The sequence below is a fragment of the Coptis chinensis genome, chromosome 2, assembly GCF_015680905.1.
Source record: "Coptis chinensis isolate HL-2020 chromosome 2, ASM1568090v1, whole genome shotgun sequence".
Lineage (NCBI taxonomy): Eukaryota > Viridiplantae > Streptophyta > Magnoliopsida > Ranunculales > Ranunculaceae > Coptis > Coptis chinensis.
In genome coordinates this window covers 46682629-46704230 of record NC_141457.1, presented here as the reverse complement: position 1 = coordinate 46704230, position 21602 = coordinate 46682629, and the positions used below count along the sequence as shown (strand labels likewise).

The 21602-nt window shown below is 35.5% G+C and overlaps 3 protein-coding genes and 1 long non-coding RNA gene across 6 annotated transcripts; 1 reads left to right on the top strand and 3 right to left on the bottom strand.

Annotated features, from left to right (window-relative positions):
* Positions 1-7012: 7012 nt before the first annotated feature.
* Positions 7013-8267, bottom strand: LOC147516284 (zinc finger BED domain-containing protein RICESLEEPER 2-like). The gene is made up of 2 exons (XM_086593207.1): positions 7692-8267; positions 7013-7030 (listed from the first exon to the last, which is right to left on the bottom strand). Exons 1-2 carry the CDS (start codon positions 8265-8267, stop codon positions 7013-7015), a joined length of 594 nt encoding a protein of 197 aa, XP_086449333.1.
* Positions 8268-8432: 165 nt separating this feature from the next.
* Positions 8433-8969, bottom strand: LOC147516283 (zinc finger BED domain-containing protein RICESLEEPER 2-like). The gene has a single exon (XM_086593206.1). It carries the CDS (start codon positions 8967-8969, stop codon positions 8433-8435), a length of 537 nt encoding a protein of 178 aa, XP_086449332.1.
* A 5152-nt stretch (positions 8970-14121) lies between these two features.
* Positions 14122-14628, top strand: LOC147516282 (uncharacterized). Its single transcript, XM_086593205.1, has one exon. The coding sequence runs from the start codon at positions 14122-14124 to the stop codon at positions 14626-14628; it is 507 nt and encodes a 168-aa protein (XP_086449331.1).
* A 1159-nt stretch (positions 14629-15787) lies between these two features.
* On the bottom strand, positions 15788-21586 carry LOC147516281 (uncharacterized). 3 transcript variants are annotated; one of them, XR_015211003.1, is made up of 4 exons: positions 21436-21586; positions 20346-20426; positions 16597-16956; positions 15788-16070 (listed from the first exon to the last, which is right to left on the bottom strand). It is a non-coding gene; the product is annotated as an uncharacterized LOC147516281 (long non-coding RNA). The 3 variants fall into 3 exon arrangements; XR_015211002.1 differs by having other exon boundaries at positions 15788-16956; XR_015211001.1 differs by lacking the exons at positions 15788-16070; positions 16597-16956 and adding an exon at positions 17800-18726.
* Positions 21587-21602: the final 16 nt, after the last annotated feature.

Sequence of the window (21602 nt, the reverse complement as noted above, 5' to 3'; positions counted from 1 at the left end):
TGTATGAATTGTGTCCGAAAACTGTCTCACAAACGTTGCAGGGTAGTAGAAAGACTTTCATAACCCCAATTGTTCTGAAATTTTACAGACTACTTACTGGACGTCTTAGAAAACTACTGTAAAAATTTCAAATTTTTTGGAGTGCGTACGCGTGCACCCTTAGTACTCTATTTCTGAAGCACGCACGTACTCTATTTCCGCCCTCAGGTTACTGGACAAAAAAAAAAACAATTCGAAACAATACCTTGAGCGTGCCCGTGCCCTTTTAACCCTGTTTCTAAGCACGCCCGCGCCCCTTCTGAAGAAAGCCCAATTTTTACAAGTTAGTTGCAGACTCTCGTTTTGTTCAAGTTATTCAGTGTTTCCAACTTCTTAAATACACTGAGATTGCGTATCAAAGATGTTATTCATACGGGTAGCAAGGAGGCATTCAGGTACTCCTTCTTCCACTCCTCGCCTCTTCTGTCAGAGAAGTTTTAATTCTAGTATTATCAGGCTTGTTTTTTGTAGACGAAATACTATACGCCTATCTATAATTTCATACACTACACCTGTATCAATGGCTAAAGAACTAGAGACTTCTCTCTCTGATTTTTATAAAGCATTAAACGATGGCCCTAATTTGTGCATCGTTCTTGCAGACCTAGTGGGGGATTTTTGAATTCCCCCGAATATATTTAACTTATTACCGGTTTTCCATGGTTTAGACCACGAGAAGCCTTACCAATATATGGGTAGGATAGAACAAGTTCTCACTACATTCCATCATCCTAGCGTAAGTCCAGATCAAGTTAAGCTTAGGGTGTTTCCATTCACCCTAGCCGATAAAGCGGCGTCTTGGTTAACTGCCCAAACGCCAAACTCTGTGGACTCATGGGCTAAACTTGTTCAATTGTTCATGGAACAGTTTTACCCACCACAAAAGACAAATGAAATGCTTCGAAAGATTCATTTCTTCTGCCAGAATCCTCATGAATCCTTTTCAGAGGCCTGGAATCATTTCATTGATCTTCTCATTGAATGCCCACATCATAATCTTACGAAAGACACGCTTGTTCGGGCTTTCTTCAAGGGGCTTTCACATCATCATAAGGAGGTTCTAGATATCATGACTGGGGGTAGTTTTCTTAGTAAAGGAGTCTTGGAAGCTTATAAATTCTTAAAAGATCAATCTAAGAGGAACAACAATTGAGGAGGTAACGACTCTTCCCGCTCCGCTCCACTCCTTCTTCTTTTGAGGTTAAACCTGATCCCGAGCTTAAAACTCTTACCGATGCCCTCACTAAAAAAGTAGATGTCCTCTCTGTTCAACAACAACCCACTCCAGTCATGAATATTAACTCTACTCGTTGTAATGTCTATTTTAGTCTTGAGCATTCCGACTTTTATTGTCCTCTTGTCTATGCACAACCACCACCACAACCATCAAACTTCAACCAGTTAACTCAACCTCAAGGACAAGGAAACTTAGGTGACCAGAATAGAGGTTTAGTGCCCATGACCCAGAATTATCAACATCAAGACATGAACGCTCAACAAGCCTTAATTCCAGTTCAACCATCTACAGACGAAGTAGTAGTGACCTTGTCGGAAAAACAAAATCAAATTATGCGACAAAACTCTTAACTTGATGAAAGATCATCATGATCAAAACTCTAAAATGATGCAACAAACGATGCAAATGATGCAGTCTTTGTGCCAAAAGGTTATTGACATGTCTCCAAACCAAAATAATAACCAAACAGGCGTGTTTCCAAGTCAAGCAGTGCCTAATCCTAAGTCAACAAACACCGCCTTCGAAATAAACAGTATTCAGTGTACTGGTAATATAACACCCAGGGGACCTATAGGCAGTCACTACCCTTCGTTCAGGGAGAGTAGTTGATAACAAAGTAACTATGCCTAAAGATCGCCCACAGATAGAAGCTGAAAATGAAACCATATAACATACTGCCATAGAAACTGAAGACCCTACAACTATAGAAGTTTCAGTCATACCACAACCAAAAAGGAAACCCTTACAAGACCCCATAATAGAAATTGATGATCCTACACCTGTAGAGGTTCCAATATGGACACCTAGATGGAAAACGGCTAAAGATAAAGCAAAGACTAATAATATTTTTGACCCTTATGATAAATATAGAGATAAACCACCGTATCCCCAGATACTAATTGTGTCTAAAAAGGATGAGAATTTTGATGAGATTAGGGAAATGTTTAAAAATTTGACTATAAACCTACTTTTTCTAGATGCTATAAAAAGTCTACCTGGACACGCTAAGTTTCTAAAAGAGTTGTGCACCAAGAAAAGGAAAACCAACATATCCAATGAAGCCTTCTTAACTGAACAATATCCCTCTTTATCTGAACATAATGGAATTATTAAGTAGAAGAACCCTAGTCGTCCTACTGTACAATACACCTTGGGATATTACTTCATAACAACTGCTCTATTAGACTTGGGGGCGAGTGTTAACTTACTCCCTTTTTATTTATATAAACAACTAGGTCTAACAAAACTTCAACGAACTAAAATGACTTTGTAGTTAGTCGATCGTTCTATTAAGTACCCCAAGGGCGTAGTTGAAAATATTCTCGTTAAAGTTTAAGATTTTTACTACCCAGCCACTTCGTTATTCTTGACACAAAAGCTACGCATGATTCTATTCCCATCATCTTAGGGCGTCCTTTCTTGGCAACCGCCAATGGCCAAATGAATTGCTGGGATGGCTCAGTGACTCTTTCTTTTGGAAATATTTCTGTGGAAGTTAACATGTTTAGACAAAAGCAAGGACAACTAAGGTTGCCTGTAGAAGAAGAAGTGAAGTCCATTGATAGTTTTGTATCTCACATTAGTGTGGCCGATGCTTTTGTCCCCACACTAGTAGATACCCTTCTTATAGAAGAAGACAAAGATCACAATTTCGACTCCTTGGACGAGATTGATGACTTTCTCAAAGATGCAGATGAATACCATAATTATGTAGATGTGACCAAGCTAGATGAGGGGAGTTTCGAAGAGCCTATGAAGATCCAGCCTCTTCAAAACTACCTAGAGCACCACCCGACCACCATCCACCTGAGCTAATCCCTCATAGAATCCAATCATTCTTCCCACCCTTTTCTTCTAACACTTATCCACATTCCAAGTATTTTCCACAACTATTCATTTTCTCACGATCATTCACTTGGACACCCTCTTATTTAACTAAATTGCATCGTAGAAAGTCTTGGTGCTTGATTCTGTTTAGTGGTGCATTCCATGTTAATTATTTATGGAAATACCCACAACTTTTTCGATTGTTGATATATGGTAAACTGCATTTTAATACATATATTTTAAATAAAGTCTTGAGTATCTGACTATAAAAGACTCATTTTATTTTTCGGTGCACTCCATTCCAATCTTATGTTATAGGAGTGTACCATTAAGGTAACCGGACCCTCCTTTTGGAGTGCATGGTTGTAAGTGCCGAATCCTTAGTCCATATTTCATGTGACTCACTCATTCATCTCTTGCATTTTTTTCCTCGTTGTTTGAGTAGTGTTTCTCTATGGAGTGAGTTTCATTTTTATTTTTTTCTCGTAATTTTATTTTTCCAAAAATCAAACATATAAAAAAATTAAAAAATTAAAAACATAAACATGTATTAGTAAGTCTAGGGAATCTGACTTTAAATTACCCAAGTTTTTGTACAATACCACCTTTCTAAAGTATAGGCCAAACAAAAATTTCCAAACTTAAAAAGAGTTTTCCAATTTTGTTTGGGGGTGGCGTATTTTGGTCTTTCATTTCAAAACTTTTTGTCACCCTTTGCCTATCATGTTTACTCCAGTAGAGTTTGTGTTAGTTAGTACGTAACAGTTTAATTGTGCTTCATGTTATCATATCATCTTTACAATATTTCTGTTACAGATACTACCAATTTTTGCCACGTTTCTATGGTACATTCTTTTCTTATCTCTTTACACTTTGAGGACAAAACATTCAATTGTTTGGGGGTGGAATATAAACATTTGCAAAAATTAGGCACTTTTAGGATGTAAATTACGCACTTTTCTTTATAAAAATTTAAAAATCATAAATATTGTTTATACTAGACACTTAGTGATAATGGTATTGTTCCCTTCTCCATGATGATATTAGTCTAGAAATCTCACGTAGTACTTGAATTAGGATTTAATTTTTGGAATTTAGATTAATATGTAGGTAATAGTCATTGCATCTTTTCATGAACATCTTGCATGAGCATCTATGATTGTACTTGGCAGTATTTTTCTGAGACCTAGGTTAGAGTACCTAATACATATCATGTGAGCATCTAGCCTAAAAGCCTCATATGAATTAATATCTGAGTAATGACACAAGGGAAAAGTCAAATCCAAGTAGAGAAATCATACATCCACTTTCTTGATCACCACATCATATCCTAAGTGAGAATTTAGGCCCTCTTTGGATCGATATAGCCAGAAATTCACACCTATATTAGCATAGATAATGTATCAACTTGACAAACTGAGTGCCAAAGGCATACTTTTTATATGAATTATAATGAATTTGAAATGTATCAGGTAGATAAAAGGCCAACAACTGTACCAAGTATTATGTCAGATAGATATATAATTTATTATAGAAAAGGCTACAACTACTAACAAAGTTTATCAAAGCTGGTTCAATTCAGTAGATGTTGTTGTTAAATTCATTTTTGTTTCCTCTTGATAACTATGTTCACATTCTCTTCAATAAGTTTTGTGTATCGTTCATGTGCAGAGCATGTGTATTTTGCTAGTCTTCAAATAACAAACTTCTCGAATTTTGGTTCCCAACTTTCTCTTCCTAATTCAAAGGTTTCGTCTCCTTCTCATAATCTCTTTTCATTTTTATGTGAGCAGATTTATAATGAATAGTAGTTGTTTTTGTTCCCAATTTTGCAATCATTATATCGCTGTTTGTACAACTACTTATTCTTAATTGATCTTAACTTGCCAATTTGTTTTTTCTCCTCCGATAATTGATGAACTTTAATCACTTTTGGTAATGATTTTCTGGAGATGTGCAATCTCTTACCTTTTTTCCTTTTCCATTTGTCCTTTACTTAATCATGAATTGTTTGATTAAAGGCTTATTTTTGGTGTTTAGGGTCATCAATGCTTGCGTTAACATATATGATTTTTTGTCATTTTATTCCCCCTATATTCTTAAAGAGTGGATAATTTGCTATTTCATTTATTGCAGTACTAATCGATCATTAGCCAAGGATAATATGGTTAAATTGCTACTACAAATATGACTACTTTTCACATTAAATTGTTATTTTGGATTTGTATTTAATTAGATAGATTAAATTGATAGTAAAATGTAACATTCATTTTTATCAATGGGCTTCAATACTTCTACTGCCATAAAAATTTAATATTGTTTCTTCTTATGTCGTCTGATTTCATGTGATTGTAACAATTTTTATTATTTTTTTGTTTCAAAGTGACTTGGTGTAGATTATAGAGACTAATAGGAAGTCTCAACTGTAACCTAAAAAGTCCATAATAAATATAGCCAGTGCTCAAATAAATAAAGTAATGTACTAATGTATCCCACATTGTCTTACCCTCAAATGCAGGTTTAATTTGGATTTATGTCAGTGTTGTCATTTTAATATATGTACATTTCAAAAATCTTTCTCTCATGCAGGTTTCAGTACCGATTTTACAAATCCTATTAGATTGCGCATTTCACATATACTCTAGCATGCTTGAAATAGGAGTTTTCGAGATACAGACATAGTACATAATGTTACAACTAGAGGTACAAACTTATCGTCTAAATTTTCTCTTCTGTTTTCTCTATATTCTATTTTAATGCACATTTTTTTTCTTATATAGTTTGCTAACAAAATATCCTGCTTTTTATTTTTATTTTGTTTAAAGTAGTTTTATTTTGTTTACAATTCAAATGCATTGTCAACACACATAGCGTCAGCATAAACTTCTAGGATAGCAAAGGGTTTTATAGATGCGTGAGAGAGGATTCGTTCAGGATTGTACATGCACTATATATATCATCGTTAAAATTTGTTCATTAACAAGTGGAACATATCAATTCTTTTATTTGTTGTTTCCGACTCACTTAGTTTAGCAATGGTAGCATCCAACCCAGCTTGCAGGGGCACAACTGATTAGAATGCTTATTGGTCGGCCCTCAAATAGATAATAAATGCTCTACTTCACCAGTACCCACATGCTCCTAGATTGACTAAAACTTCACCGTCCTAATCTATAGAGATAACCTAATCCACATACACAAATATGCTCTGACCTACCACCAAACAGTTCATAAACTTAACCTGTTGAGATCGATAGAGGTCCTTGGAATGTGTTGTTTTGACTAACACGAGAATACTCTAGAGATGATTACTAACGCTAAAAGGATACCTAATTTGAAGTATAATGTCTTCTTTATACTTTTGGCAACAACTAGAATTCCAAATAAAGTAGAGCCTATGTCTGTATTTTCTTTCCCCTATTTTGAATAGCCTTTCTAACAAGCTTTTCATTTCTTGCAATCTAGTATCATGTAATTGGTCAATCACGTGTGTAGCACGTGCCCTCTACTAGTAGTTATAGTTATGAGGACATCTCCAATGGGGGTATAAAATTACACCTCCACTTAGGTGCCATTAGGATTTTACACCTCTAATTGTATACTATTATATAGCCTATAAATATCCACACTCTATACTAGGGCTGCAGACGGATAGTTTCGGATTCGAATATGCCTACATCCGAATCCGAATCCGAAATTTATCACTCACATCCGAATCCGAATCCGACGGATGTATAAAATAATATCCGAATCCGATATCGGATAATATCCGATCCGATCACTAAACATGGGCTTTCATGATTTCGTGATTTCATGGACCTTATCACCTGGTACAGTCCAAATCATGTTCTAATGAACATCAAAATATCTAAATTAACCTGTTAAACTAACCACCTGTCGGGCAGTACCTTATTCATCAAAATCAACCTGTTAAACAAACCACCTGTAAATTAACATTAACATAGCATTTCATCACTTCATCAGTTCATGCTAATTCATTGAGTTCATTCACAAAATCAACCTATTAAACAAACTTCAACAGTTTAACCTCTTAATTAAGAAAATACTTCTAACTTAAGAAAATACACTCATAACCTATTACAAACATAGAAATCTATTACAAACATAGAAATCATCTCTATTATATAAACATAGAAATCTGCCCCTGCCCATACAACACTTTTCGCATCCAAAACGGTTCCAATCAATTAACACATTAACACCTGCATAGAGGTAAAATCACAACCAACTCATTTAGAGATTATATTTGAAAATAAATAATTAAATACTTCACAAAAACATAAAGAAACATATGTATCACTAATTACTTAAAAAGGTAGACAAGATATAAATTAACCTTAATAGTCTTATTCTTACCTTATTTCATAGTGTCGAGACTAAAAGTTGTTCTATCACAAGTCAAGCATCCAAGCCAACGACAATCGTTACTAATACATAAATGAATTAAGATATAAAGAAAGTTAGACATGATGTAATTCTTGAATATATATATATATATATATTCTTAAATAAAGTTCAAGAGAAGGAAGTTACCATTAAGTTTAGGCAACCAATCCTTCAAACATACCAATGCCTCCACAAAATCAACACCCAATGATGAACGAGAGTCGATAATTATTCTACCACCGGAACTAAATGCAGATTCTGAAGCAACACTCGACACAGGAACTGCTAGAATGCCACGTGCCATCCTTGCTAATATAGGAAACTTCGGACCATTATTTTTCCACCAAACCAATATGTCACAACCTTTCCCATTAGCATCAAATGGGAATAAATCTTCTTCTAGATACTTCTCCAACTCTGTTTTCGGAGCTTTTGAACTTTCCGAACGTTGTTTCGTGAAATTTTGGAAACCTTCATCCATCTTAGAACTCCCTTGGTCACCAGAAAATGAATTCAATAGACTAGAAGATGATCCGACATCAACCATAGAAGAATCGGACATTGCATACATGGTGTACAACTCATTCAAAGAATTCTTCACATCTTTTTCTTGTTTAGACTTCTTACCATAAATCATAGTAAAAGCATACTCAATAAACTCCATCTTATAGCAAGGATCAAGTATAACACCAAAACTCGTCAATAAATTACATTCACTCCAATATTTATCAAAATTTTCTTTCATAGCCTTTGCCATATCACGAATATAATAAAAATCAGAGTCTAACCACTCAAGAATATCATGATGAATATCACAAACACATTTAAAATGCAAATTTGCAGTTGGGTATTGGACGCCGGAGAAATGAAGTGTAGCATCATTGAAAACTTTCAAACACTCACAAATTTTAGTTCCTATTTCCTACTCTTCAGGAGAAGGTAAATGCTTATAGTCAGAAGCTAACTCTGTCAAGCGCTCAAAGGCTCTACGCACTCGGATGGCACTACAGAGCATGTCATAAGTAGAGTTCCATCTTGTAGGAACATCCATAGAAACCACTTTCCCAGTTAACCTTGTCTGAGCTAATGCATTCAAAAACTTTTCATGCCTACTCTGAGAATTCTTGCCATACCTAGCACTCTCTCGAATCTTAACAATAAAAGGAGCAATCACATTCAATCCATCTTGCACAATAAGATTTAAAATATGGGCACTACATCTTATATAAAACAAATTACCATCAAGACATAAAACCCCTTTCCTCTTAAGCCAATCCTTGAGCTCCACTACCATAGTATTACTGTTAGAAGCATTATCAACAGTTATGGCAAATAACTTTCTATCAACATTCCATGCCAACGCTTGAGCCTTGATAACCTCACTAAGAACAACACCACTATGTGGCGTAGGGACAGTAAGATAAGCGATGATTTTTTTTCTGCAACACCCACTCATCATCGATATAATGACAAGTAACACAACAATAACCAATATTTTGATAGTCAGGAGTCCACATATCAATTGTAAAACTAACTTTTGATGGCAACTTATAAAAAAAATCTTGTAACGCAGTTCTTGACTCATTGTAAAGTTGCATGACATCCTCTCGAACAGTGGTTCTTGAGACCCATTTGAACATATGACAAATACCATTTATGAAAACTCTAAAGTATTCATGTTCAGCCATAAGAAAAGGGTAATCATGCTTAGCAACCATGCGTGCAAAGTCAAGTCTACTTGTACGTGGGTCATATTTCCAACTTGCTAATTTTGGAGCTTCATTTTATGCTTAAATGAATTACACAAAAGCCTTTGACCAAGTAGAATGTTTCTTTATCTTGCAAGATTTCAAATGATTTCTCAAATCGTGAGTACCCAACTTACTACTAGGATCAAAACTCTTTTGCAATGTTTACAATAAGCTTTAGAGGTTCCATCTCCTAATTTTTTAATTTCAAACTCTAGCCACACTTTTGACAGTTTACCTTTCAATGGATCAAAGACTTTCGGCAGAGTCGTTTCTTCATCCGACGATATACTAGCAAAGAGCAGATCGGCATCAATAAGCGTAGGCTCGTTGATAGGCGTATGGCTCACACTACCACTAGGTGAAAGAGCTGATGCAGCACTGCTTGGGGTTGGGGTAGCCATTTCCACCTACATAATACAATAAATAGAGTCAATATTAAAGACACAGACTGACAAACAACACTTCTAGATTCTTCAAAATTCAAAAATTCAAAAAATTCAAAATGGATAGTGATTCTGGGGTTTGAGATTGTCGAAAAGGGGTTATCAAGAAAGTCATCATGTTGCAAGAGAGACTAGATAATGTTCATGATCAAACTGAGACTAATTGTGAAACCCAAGAGAACTGGGAGATTGTCGATCAAGAGATGCAATGTGAAAGCTTTGGGCAAATATCAATAGAAGATGATTATTGCTCTGCTGCTAATCAATTTGAATGCACAGAATTCGAGCCATTATTGGTTGCAAAACAAGTATGCGCGAAAGAGTTATAATCTGCAGAAAAAGAGAACCTGGAAGAAGCTGAACATAGCGAGGAGGATAGCCACGAGGGCAAAGCAACTATGGACAAAATTGTCAAGGAGAATGAGAGATTGCGTAGAAAGGTAATGTTGTTGTGTGACAGTAACAAGCAGCAAATAACTTGTTTAAAACACCAAAAACAACAAAACAGAGAGTGACAGAGAGAGAGAGAACAACTTGTCAAACTTCATAAATAGAACAACTTTAAACTTTTCTTCATTTCAGACTTTCAGTAGAGATGGTATTAACGCAAAAGACTTTACAACAAACACTAGTACACTTGATCTGAACTATAAATTCTCTGCTATATATCTACAACTTTTGCTCATCTTCAAAATCTATAACACCTGGAAACTAAAATCATTCACCACTTCTCAAAAATGTTAATTTCATGAAAATGAAGCTTTTAAAGCTTATAAAACAGAAGAAAAGTGGAAGAAAACTTATTGGTTTATTTATTTATTTATTTTATTTTCTTAATATGGGTGGAAGCTTCTTACAGCTTGAATCTCAACTTTGACTTGCAGCCAATGCAGACGATTCTACATAACACGCATAAGCCATTTTGTTTTTTTTTAAATATAATGAACACTTTTATATACCCACTTTTATATAAAAGTCGCCAATAAATAACAACACTTACTTTTATGCTTTTTTACACTCATAAGAAACTTGAATTTTCGCGGGAAAGAGCATGAAATTCATGCAATATAGTAACTAGTCTTTATGATCTTTCTGCTTTTTAAGTTACGTTTTAGAGAAAAGTTGATAGGCAATTTTGTTCTACATAGAGAGAATTTTACATACCTTTGCGTGGTGGTGGTGCTTTGAGGAAGAAGAAGAGGAGCGGTGGTGGCTGGTGGTGCGTTGAGAATTTGAGATTTGAGAAGAGAAGTGGTGGTTGCGGGTTGCGGCGTTGAGATTAGGTTTGAGAAAGAAAAAAAACCCTAAACTAAATTAAATTTGTATTTATATTTTATAGTTTTAATATAATAATATATTTATATTAATTAAATCGGATTCGGATATTATCCAACGGATAGTACCAGCATCCGTATCCGTATCTAAAATCTGTTCGGATGTGAAAATTTATCCGAATCCGATATCCGAAAATTTCGAATAATATCCTATTTTTCAAATACGAATACGAATCGGATTCGGATATTCCGCTATCCATCTGCACCCCTACTCTATACTCCCCAATAAAGAAGTGTAAAAAAAAACTAGATTTTAAACTCGGACGTCACTTAAAGTGTCGTATTGGGACGTCACTTAAAGTGTCGTTTGAGTTAAAAAATTACTTTAGAATTATAAAGTGACGTTACTTAAAGTGACGTCCGAATTTTTTTTTGTTCGGACGTTGGTTAAAGTGTCGCCCGAGCTAGTGTCACCCGAGCTATTTATCAACTGATAGTGAGATGAGAAATTCTTGGCCTCCTCTATAAACTAATACTCTATTATCTACCGTATACCACCCCATTAGGCTAAGTCCAATGGTGCGGCAAAACACCAAATTTAAAGTAAAATGTGATCCAATGGTACGTTAAAATGTTATACCGCCAACGCTATCTTTATAAATTTCTCTATTTTTGCAGTCAATTTTAACGTTATAGCGTATGCTCTGTACGCCATTGCCAGTGGCGGGCAAGGAAAAAAAATCCAAATTACTCTGCATGCCGTAGCCAGTGGCGGTTAGGAATGTGATTTAATTCAAATAATAACCTACACGCCACTTACAATGGCGGACAAAATTCAATTATGATTTTCCACCCGCCACTCCCAATAGCGGTTAGAATTGATTCCTTTTTTTTTGTTTTTTTAATAACTTAATTTATGCAATTACCATTCTATCCTACCCTTTAAATTTTTTTTGATTTAGTTGTATTTCTTTGTTATAATTTCAATTTTAAGATTAAATTTATTCCGATTTGCAACAACTTAATTAATTATTTAAATAAAACATTTATTGAAAATAAAAAAAACAACAAATTAAAAGGAAATACATTAAAAATACATCAAATACGTACGAAACATTTAAAATTCTTAATCAAATTAATCAATCGCTGTCTCCGTATTCTTCAAAGTGCAAATTTCTTGAAGGAGTCCGTGCATTGCAAAAAGTTTGATCTTTCAAAATTTGTTTCTTTGCGTTTTTGTACCATTCTTTTCCTTGAGGTATCATAGTCGATGTATTTGTGCTCATGATCTCCTTTTCCTATGCCAATGTCTCACGGAATTTTTTTTTTCTGCAAGTTTAATCCTTGACGGATTAAACGCTTCACTTTCATAGAATTTTTTCCCACGGTCAGTTGCTGCCTCAATGGCCTCCATCACCCGTTGAGATTGTTGCGTTAATTCTTTGAGAGAAGTTTCGTTTTGACTGTCAACTTTTTTTTTTGTTTTGATTTGTCTCTTCCACAATCCGGTCTTTTTGATGAACCATGTCTTTGCATTTCAGAATCAGGTGTTCCCCCCATGCCATCTTGTTCGTTTAATGGAGCTGGAGACCCGTTATGAAAATTAGTTTGAGAGAAACCAGGTGTAGTTGGAATTGAATGGCGCGCCCATTTTTCATAGTCTTTCAAAATAAACCACGCATGATCAAATTTGAAGGGTTTATTACCTGAAGACCTGGTGACATACAACTTCTTTGCTTGCTCCATCTGTAAAAGAAAAAAAATAGTTTGAGTTTAATCAATTATATTCTAGCTAAATAATTGATATATATATATATATATATATATATATATAATATCTTACAATGTCCATTTCGTTAGTTCCTAATCTGTTCATATCCTCGGCTTGATTCAAACATCCACGAAATAAAGTAACTGCTTTATTTATAAGTTGCCAACGACTTGTAACACTTCTCATAGTTCGTGCCTCTGTAAAACCCCGTATCATCCTCTGATTCTCAAATTGTTCTTTAATTTTATCCCACAATATGTTGCATGATTGATTTGTTTCGGTAATTGGATCAATTGAATTATCCAACCATGCTTGGCATAATACTGTGTCTTCATTAATGCTAAATGATGATCCTCTGCTTGACATTGTTACTGAAAGAGTGAAAGAGAGAGAGATAAAGACAGTATTATTAATAATACAAAAATAAAATATTACTGATGTTTGCGGGAATGTGCCTTTGAGAGAGGAAAAGACATTCTTTTTATAGGGTCAGATTGAATTATTGAATTTTACTTTCTTGTGGTCTGTACGCTATTGATTAGGGTCATTGGGTTGTGGGCAAGATTGTAATGAATTATGTAAGAAATTATTGGGGTGTGTGCAAGATAAAGAATTGTGGGCAAGATTGAAATGAATCATGCATGCATGGAATCTATTTATTGGGGTGTGTGCAAGATAAAAAATTATGTAAGAAATGCATGTAATCTATCTAGAGTACTATAGTACGCATGTTTCATGTGTACTCTGCTGGCCCTCCACCAACATATATAACATAACTCTCCACAAGAAATTAAACCAATTTGCTATCTCACACAATTTTTAATATTTTCAATTTTTATTCCATAATTTATTTACTAGCAAAATGAATTCTGATAGTGTAATGATTATGATTCTGATTCCCAAAGAAGACGACGTATTGAAAGACACTTCATGCATGAACAAGAAATGTTGACAGCAGCTGCACTCACAATTCAAATGAATCTTGTTACAGCAGCTCATATCATTGAAAACTCTAATCAACCAACTCTCCGTATTGGGTCTGTCCCAGGACGCGCTTATAGGAATCGTAATAGGGCAACGGGAAATGCTCTCTTAAAGGCCGATTATTTCGGTGTCAATCCCACATATGATATGAAGTTTTATTTCGGAAGCGCAACAGAATGAGCAGTCACCTATTCTTGAGGATTAGGAGTGCTCTTAAGGAACATAGTGATTTCCGGATGAAGAAATATGATGCAGCCAATAAACCCGGTTTGTCATCACATGGCAAAATAATGTGTGCGTTGCAAATGCTAGCAAACAAAAGCCCAGCTGATTCAATGGATCGATATTTTTAAATATTACCTGATCAACAACACTCTCCTTTGTTAAAATGTTTTGCAAACATGTGGTGGAGAGATTTGGTGCACAATATCTGAGATCTCCAAATGAAGAAGACATTGCCAGATTGCTCCGTGTTGCTGAGTTAAGAGGTTTTCCTGGCATGCTTGGCAGTCTAGACTGTATGCATTGGACGTGGCAAGCATGTCCAATGGAATGGGCAGGACAGTATACTGGACGACATGGATCAGCAACTCTTGTACTCGAGGCAGTTGCTTCTTTCGACATGTGGATATGGCATGCTTACTTTGGTTTACCAGGTACTAATAATGATGTTAATGTTTTGTGGTGCTCTAATCTTTTTCACAAACTAACATTAGGTTTAACCCCTCCGACAAACTATTCTCTCATGGGTAAGGACTATACTGTCGGTTATTACTTGGCTGACGGTATATATCCTCAGTTGTCTACACTAGTGAAGGCGAAAAGGAATCCTAAATCAAGAAGAGATAAATTTTTTACGCTGATGCAAGAATCTTATAGAAAAGATGTTGAATGAGCATTTGGGGTTCTTCAATCTCGTTTTGCAATTGTTAGAGGCAAAGCTCGCTTGTGGGACAAAGATGTGCTCCATGATGTTATGTCGGCGTGCATTATTTTGCATAACATGATTGTTGAGGAAGAATGACATAACTATTTGAACCCTTACATTTATGGAGACTCTGAGCCTATTATTAACCATGATTACTTTGAAAATCCTAATATAGCATAAATTGTTCCCGACCGAAACCCCAATTCAGCTGAATTTCGCAGAGTCTTGCAACGCGTGGCATATGTGCATAATAGGCACGAGCATGTGGAATTAGAGCAGCGTCTGATTAACCATTTATGGGAATGGCGTGATCAGAATTAAGATGTTTTTATGTCGTGCATTTCTTATATGTTTCTAGTGTACGTTTACTCGTGCATTTATGGGAATGGTAGTATTTAGTAGCAACAATACGTCATCTCATTATTATCAAATTTCGGTCTCGAGATATTAGAAATACTCCACAATGATAATACACTGGATGTCTGGGTTGAAACACACACTAAATAGATGCGCTGACAAAATGGGCAAAAGAGATATCCAAATAACTTTCAGTAACATAATTAAAATGACCAGTAAGTAGCAATAAGGTTTTAGCACCCGCTTTTAGCGAAGAAGTCTTAAAATTGCTCGGAATTCCAACTTCCAACAACTCACTGCGCCTAGCTAATTTTTTCTCGATACTGCAATAGCAAAACTTTCTTCTTTTTTTGTCAGTTAAAACCAAACTTTCTCCCATAGAGAAAAATGAATCGATGGGATGACTCTTGCTTACAATCTACACGACGCAAGGAAGGCTAATTCACTGATTAAAAATCGATAACTTCCAAGATACTCATGACTCATCTTGTGGTGTCCCGAAACACATCAGATTCGAAAGTATTGGCCACACAAGGCCTTCATAATACCGTTTGATCAAGTTCTAAAAAAAATCAGCCTATTCTGATTGGAAATAAAAACTGTCAATTTACATCTCATGGTCCAATCAGTGTGAACACAAAATGGAGGTATGAGCTATAAGAATATGGTAACACAATGAAGTTACAGTACACTTTTTTTATTTTATTTTCAATGAACATCCATTCCCAGAAGTTACAATACACTTATTTACTGTAGTCTTTTTAAAAGGCATAATTTAGATTGTCGTTGGATAGAATTCCACCACATAGTTTTGAGAGTGAATGAAGGAACAGATGTCAACTTATGAAGCTTTTAAAGACAATGTCTCAGGGCCATTCTTAACAAAGTTGAGTGCAAGTATATGACATAACCAACATACATTAAAACGGAAAGCACAAACTCTTCAGATACAAGTATACAACAAGTGAACCTGCATTTCTGTCTTCTGAACTTCCTTGAGGCAAATTCATTAGGCCCTCAGTGGCTAGCTATTGAGTGCCCAATCTAGGAAACTTTAACCAGTAAAATGGGCATGTCAGAGCATTTCCAGTTCTATTGAAAAATATCAGGTGTCATACAAAAGTAAGGAATGAAAGAAATTTAGCATATGAGCTCTGAATTTTTCATAAATGGAACTTCAAGTACTATGAATGACTTTCATGTAAGGATGCGATCCAACATCAACATTAAAATGTAAAAATAGGCTTAAGAAGGGAACTCATCCTTTCTGTGTTACTTTCATCTGAAAGACAATGACATAACCAGTTCAATACAACATATATGATAGTACAAGTTAACTAATACAACCGTACAAGGTCAGGAGCAACTATTGCAGGCACTATGAAAGTTTACATCCATGAAATAGTTCTTATTGCTTATAAAATAAAATATAAAATTTCCAGGAAACAAATTAATAGTAAGTAATGCATATTGAAGAATGCAGTAACTAAATGTTCAATAACAAACTTTCACTAAGATAAATTATATGCAACTTTGAGAGATAAATTGGATGTAGCTTTGAGTTCGAGTAACGCATACCTGCTACTTTCTTCTCCCTGTGAGCTCGAGTAAATACTAATAGAAACCATAACTACTACTTCTTTCTCCTTGTGAGCTCGAATAACGCATAGATGGATCAGTTGATTCACCCGCAAAATGAGGGACATATACATCCTCCCTTGAGATAGATGGCCGAGTTTGAACTTGTGGGGGGGTCATCTGAGTCGCAACTACTTCAGAGTATTCAAAATATGAAATGTCATGACTATTCAATTCTTGACGAGCGTATTCCAATATATCATCCTTATTAGGGTGCAACCCACTATTCATTTTGCCAATAAGACTAGCCATAGAAGCCGTGGCATGCATATAGTCCTCTAACATCGTCTTCAACTGTGCCTAAATTGATACCATAATTAAATAAATTAAACATTGATACAAAAAATAAAATAAAATAAACTATTTAATTTACTTACTGGTGTCAAGTTGGCATCAATAGAGAGATGTGGCACCAAATCTTTGTCAATTGGTGGAACACGTAAATTAAAGATTTCACCATTACGACAAGTAATAGGGATAACCCAATTTGCTTCAGGAGTAACAACTGCCTCAACTTGTGACAATGGGGGATATGATGAGCGATTAAGGGTTGCCCCCCATCGGTACGTGAGATACCTACATCCTCCTTAAGACCAGATGCACCAACAAAGTCCACATTCACACCTCTATAAGTTGGGGGTAGAAGCATCCCCACAGAGACACGAGCCCAATAGTCAGTGTATTGCTGCTCACTAACCTGTCTAATCAAGGCATCAACAGAAATGCCGCCATTGTTGTACCATTGGAGCAATACATCAGCCTGGCATCCGTTAAGATTCATATGCGAAGGGGGATCACAAGGAACTGAAGGAACGCCAGTGACTTGGCGACGACAACGCTCTCCTAAATACCAAATATTTAAACACGGTCCAAACAAGATGCATCACCGACTAGTCAACTCTAATACTTTCCGAACATATGGATGATTTATGCGTATGCATGTGAAATCTACCCATGGTAGCCATACAATAGAACTCAGAGTACGAGACTCTACTTGCTGTCGCACTAGACTTAGATTACAATGGGCTTCACCCGCAACCTTATGACGGTAAGTTGGACCCCACTATTTATAGCAGAAATTGGTCGGGCTCTTCAAGTATCCGAACGTGCATGCCATTTCGAAAATAGGAATAATACCAGTACTGAACAAAAACAAATATATAAGCACATAACTAACTAATCAAATCCATTTAAAAAATAATTAACTTTAATTACATCAATGACTTGCCACATCCCCACCATAGCTTTACTACCATTGACAATGCCAAAATGATATACCCAAGTCCAAAGACCCGATCAGATGCGTATATGCAGTTCCTCCCCAGTCATAACTACCGATCTCATCTATCTGAATAAGACTAGCTAGATATCCCAAACGAACCTTGCTGTGGGAATTTGCTAACAATACATTTCCAATAACATACAACATGAAAGCACGAAACCCTATTTCTCTTTCATTAACATCATCTTGCACTGCATAAGTTGTATACATCTCTAAATGACTTAGTTTGATGCTACCACTATAAATCTCATCCTCTATTAAAAAAGGTAAATATTTGGCAGCTTCATCAAATAACTCATATTTTAAATCAAAAGCTACAATCTTTCCTTCTCCAACACGCAACCCCATAAGCATTGAGAAATCAAGTGGCGTAAAGCCTATCTCGCCACATGGAAAATGAAATGTGTGGGTAGAGTCCCACCATCTCTCTACAATTGCTTCAACTAACTGTCTATCGGACTTTTCAATGTCAATTTGAGCAAAGACGTCAAAACCAATATTCTGAAGCATCAATTGAAATTCTCCAAAGTTCACTTGGCTCAACCATTCCATAACAGGGGCTAAAGTCCCTTTCTTACCGACTTTTTCCTTCGTTCCACCACCTTCACGAAGAGTAAATGATATGTGTGTACTTTCCTCTACAACAACACGGTGATAAGAACTAGAATCAAACTCAAAATAAGAAGTCCCTACACGTACATCTTCTGGATTTTGGGCATTTGATGTCCCTGACTTTTTCGACTTTGTACCCTTACCTCTGAATTTGCGTAAAATGCCGGACATTGTAACTGGTGAGAAATAAATTAACACCAAAATCAATATAATTTATAATATGAAACTAAATAAATTGGTCTTGCATTACGACAAATAAAATTAAGTGCGAGTTATGATATGGCACAAAACTAGATGATATGGCATTACGACAAATAAAATTAAGTGTCGCATTTTCTTTCTACTGAAGGTATGACACAAAACTAGACCACAATATAGTATTCTACGTATATCAACTAAGGGTGTAATACGGGGCGGGCCGGGGCGGGTCAAATAGTGATGGGGCAGGGCGGGGCGGATCTAGGGGATACAAATCTATTGGTCCCCGACGGGGCGGGGTGGGGCGGGTTGAAGTGTCATGTCTTAGTACCATCACCCGGCCCATTGGGTCAGCTTACAGGGCGGGTCATCTGGGTCGGGTGGAAATTATCATTTTAACCCAATTTCACTCAAAAAAAAACTTTCTAATTCTGCAAGTAATATATTTCCAATTCACAACATAGAAAAAAAATGGAATTAATCAATAAAAAAATAAACAAAAATAAAAAAACTTGAATTTGAACCCAAAACCATATCTGTAAATTTGAAACTTATTTATCGTGATTTACCATTTGTAAATTGATTATTTTTCATAGTATGATAAAATGAAGATGGGAGCAAGGATCTATGGTACAAAACAATAAAATATAAACTAAAAGATTTCGAAATTAATACAAGGATGAATGATTTATCTTCTCCAAAATTCGAAAGTTGAATTTGAACTTATGATATTTTCCCAATGTTCAAACTTGAATATGTGAAATTGATGTTGAACTCATAAGTTTGTATTCATATCTATCAAATTCCTACAAAAGTTAAAAGAAATTATAAACAAAATACAAAAATATTAGAGTTAGAGTCTTGAAATTTTGCGGGTCAACGGGGTTGGGTCAACGACTTTTGACACGGTACGGGTCGAGCGGTTTGACGGGTCGGGTTTGAGCATAGAACCTACACCCATAGCCCGACCGTACAAAAACGGTGGCGGAGCGGGGTGGGTCTATTTTTAGGTCGGTGCGGGTTTGGGTGGCGAGTGAAGACCGGGTACCCTATCGGATGATGGGTCAATGGTTTTTTTTTACACTCCTAATATCAACACACAATCGTAGTCTCCTTAACCTAGAAAAACTTCAATTATCCTTCAAAAGGATACTAACACATCATTTACCAAATCAAGTGGACGTATTGCTAAGACTTAGACAATGTGTTTCTAACCTTGACTTCGAATGAAGGAGCAGCTCGCTCTTGGATTTCTTTGGGTAATATGTATTGAGAATCCAAGTCAAAGTGCTTGAAGAACTAGCTTGCTGGGAAGTTATTAGTACTAAATTGTCCCACAAAAACTTATGGCGTGCCCAATATAACATAGCAAAAAACAAATAGTTTTGGGAAAACAGACTTTTAAACATATAGTAGTTGGAGAAAATAGCAAAAATACTTAAAAAATACCTCATTATTTAAAGTTACAGGTAAAAACCATGATCACCTAGGATTATTTTGGAAAGGCCAAAGACAAATATATGGAAAACCAAAAAGTGACTGCACAGTTTAGGTGTACCACCAGATGCAAGGCTCTATAGCTTATACTCTATCTTACCTCTAGATCTTTCGCTGCTTGTTCCCTTGAGATTTCTTTGTGTTGCCGAGCACGTTTAAGAAAACCAATGCATAGTACTCCCTGAGAAATGATTGAATAAACCATGGAACTTCAGCAACTCAAATTCCAAATATAACTGAGAACTACAATTAGAATTAACAAAAAATATTTCACTGTCAAGTACATAAAACTTTGCAATTTAAATACAAGAAATAATCACATAGAGTGGCAATGCATCCTAATCAGAACAGATGTTGAACAGGAAGATCACTAAGAAGTGCTGCGATCTGCTTGCTATCCTCATCCAAGAACTCCGACGACGAAAACTCCCACAATTTTCGCCAGGTTAAAAAAAAAACACATGCTTTGGAGGAAATTGAACAAACAATTGTCGTTCAATCACGAAAATAACTATAAATCAAAACAAAGGGATTTCTTTATTCACATTTACAACAGTGTAAAGAGATTTCTTTATTCATCATGTTATCAATCTTTACTTGTTTGCTGTTTCTAATCTGTTTTCATGTTATTTCAAAAAATGGACCTTGAAAGTTTCCATTCATTGTGAAGGCTGCAAAAGAAAAGTCAAGAAAGTATTGCAGAACATAGACGGTACTACGTCTATTAGGTGTATTTTGTCTCTGATCAGTTTAGAGACAAAATCCCAATTCCAATAACATAACCAACATGCCTTTTCTTCTCAACAACTGTTCTCACTTTAAAATACCCAATCTTATTCTCATCACCAACACTAACTAAAGATTGAATTGGGTAATCAATCTTATAACAATACCCAGTTACATTATTAAACACTGAACCCCAACAACTACATTTTTTCTCACAAGAATCTTCACATGCAACTAAACTATCCATCTGTTCAAACTCCATTAACTTTTTATAAGGTAAGTCAACTCCATTTCTTCTTAATGTAAAATAGTATATACCATAACCATAAGCTCCTACATACTGCACAAAAGTTATGCTACTTATTTCAAGAAAGTAAACTAAAATTTGTTTTTATTTAATAGGTACTTCATTTCAGCTCAAAACTCACTAAAAAAAAAAAAAAAAAAGTTCATCAAAATCATACCTATTTGTGGGAAGTGGCGATGAGAGATCCAAAATTCGCGCCAATTCTAGATTTCTATTTTTCTCGCACCAAAGTCGCGTTGAATAGTGAGAGTGAGTAATTTATTTAATTTTTCTTTTCGGTGTTTTTTTCTTTTTGATGAGAGAGACCGAGAAAGGTAAAATGGG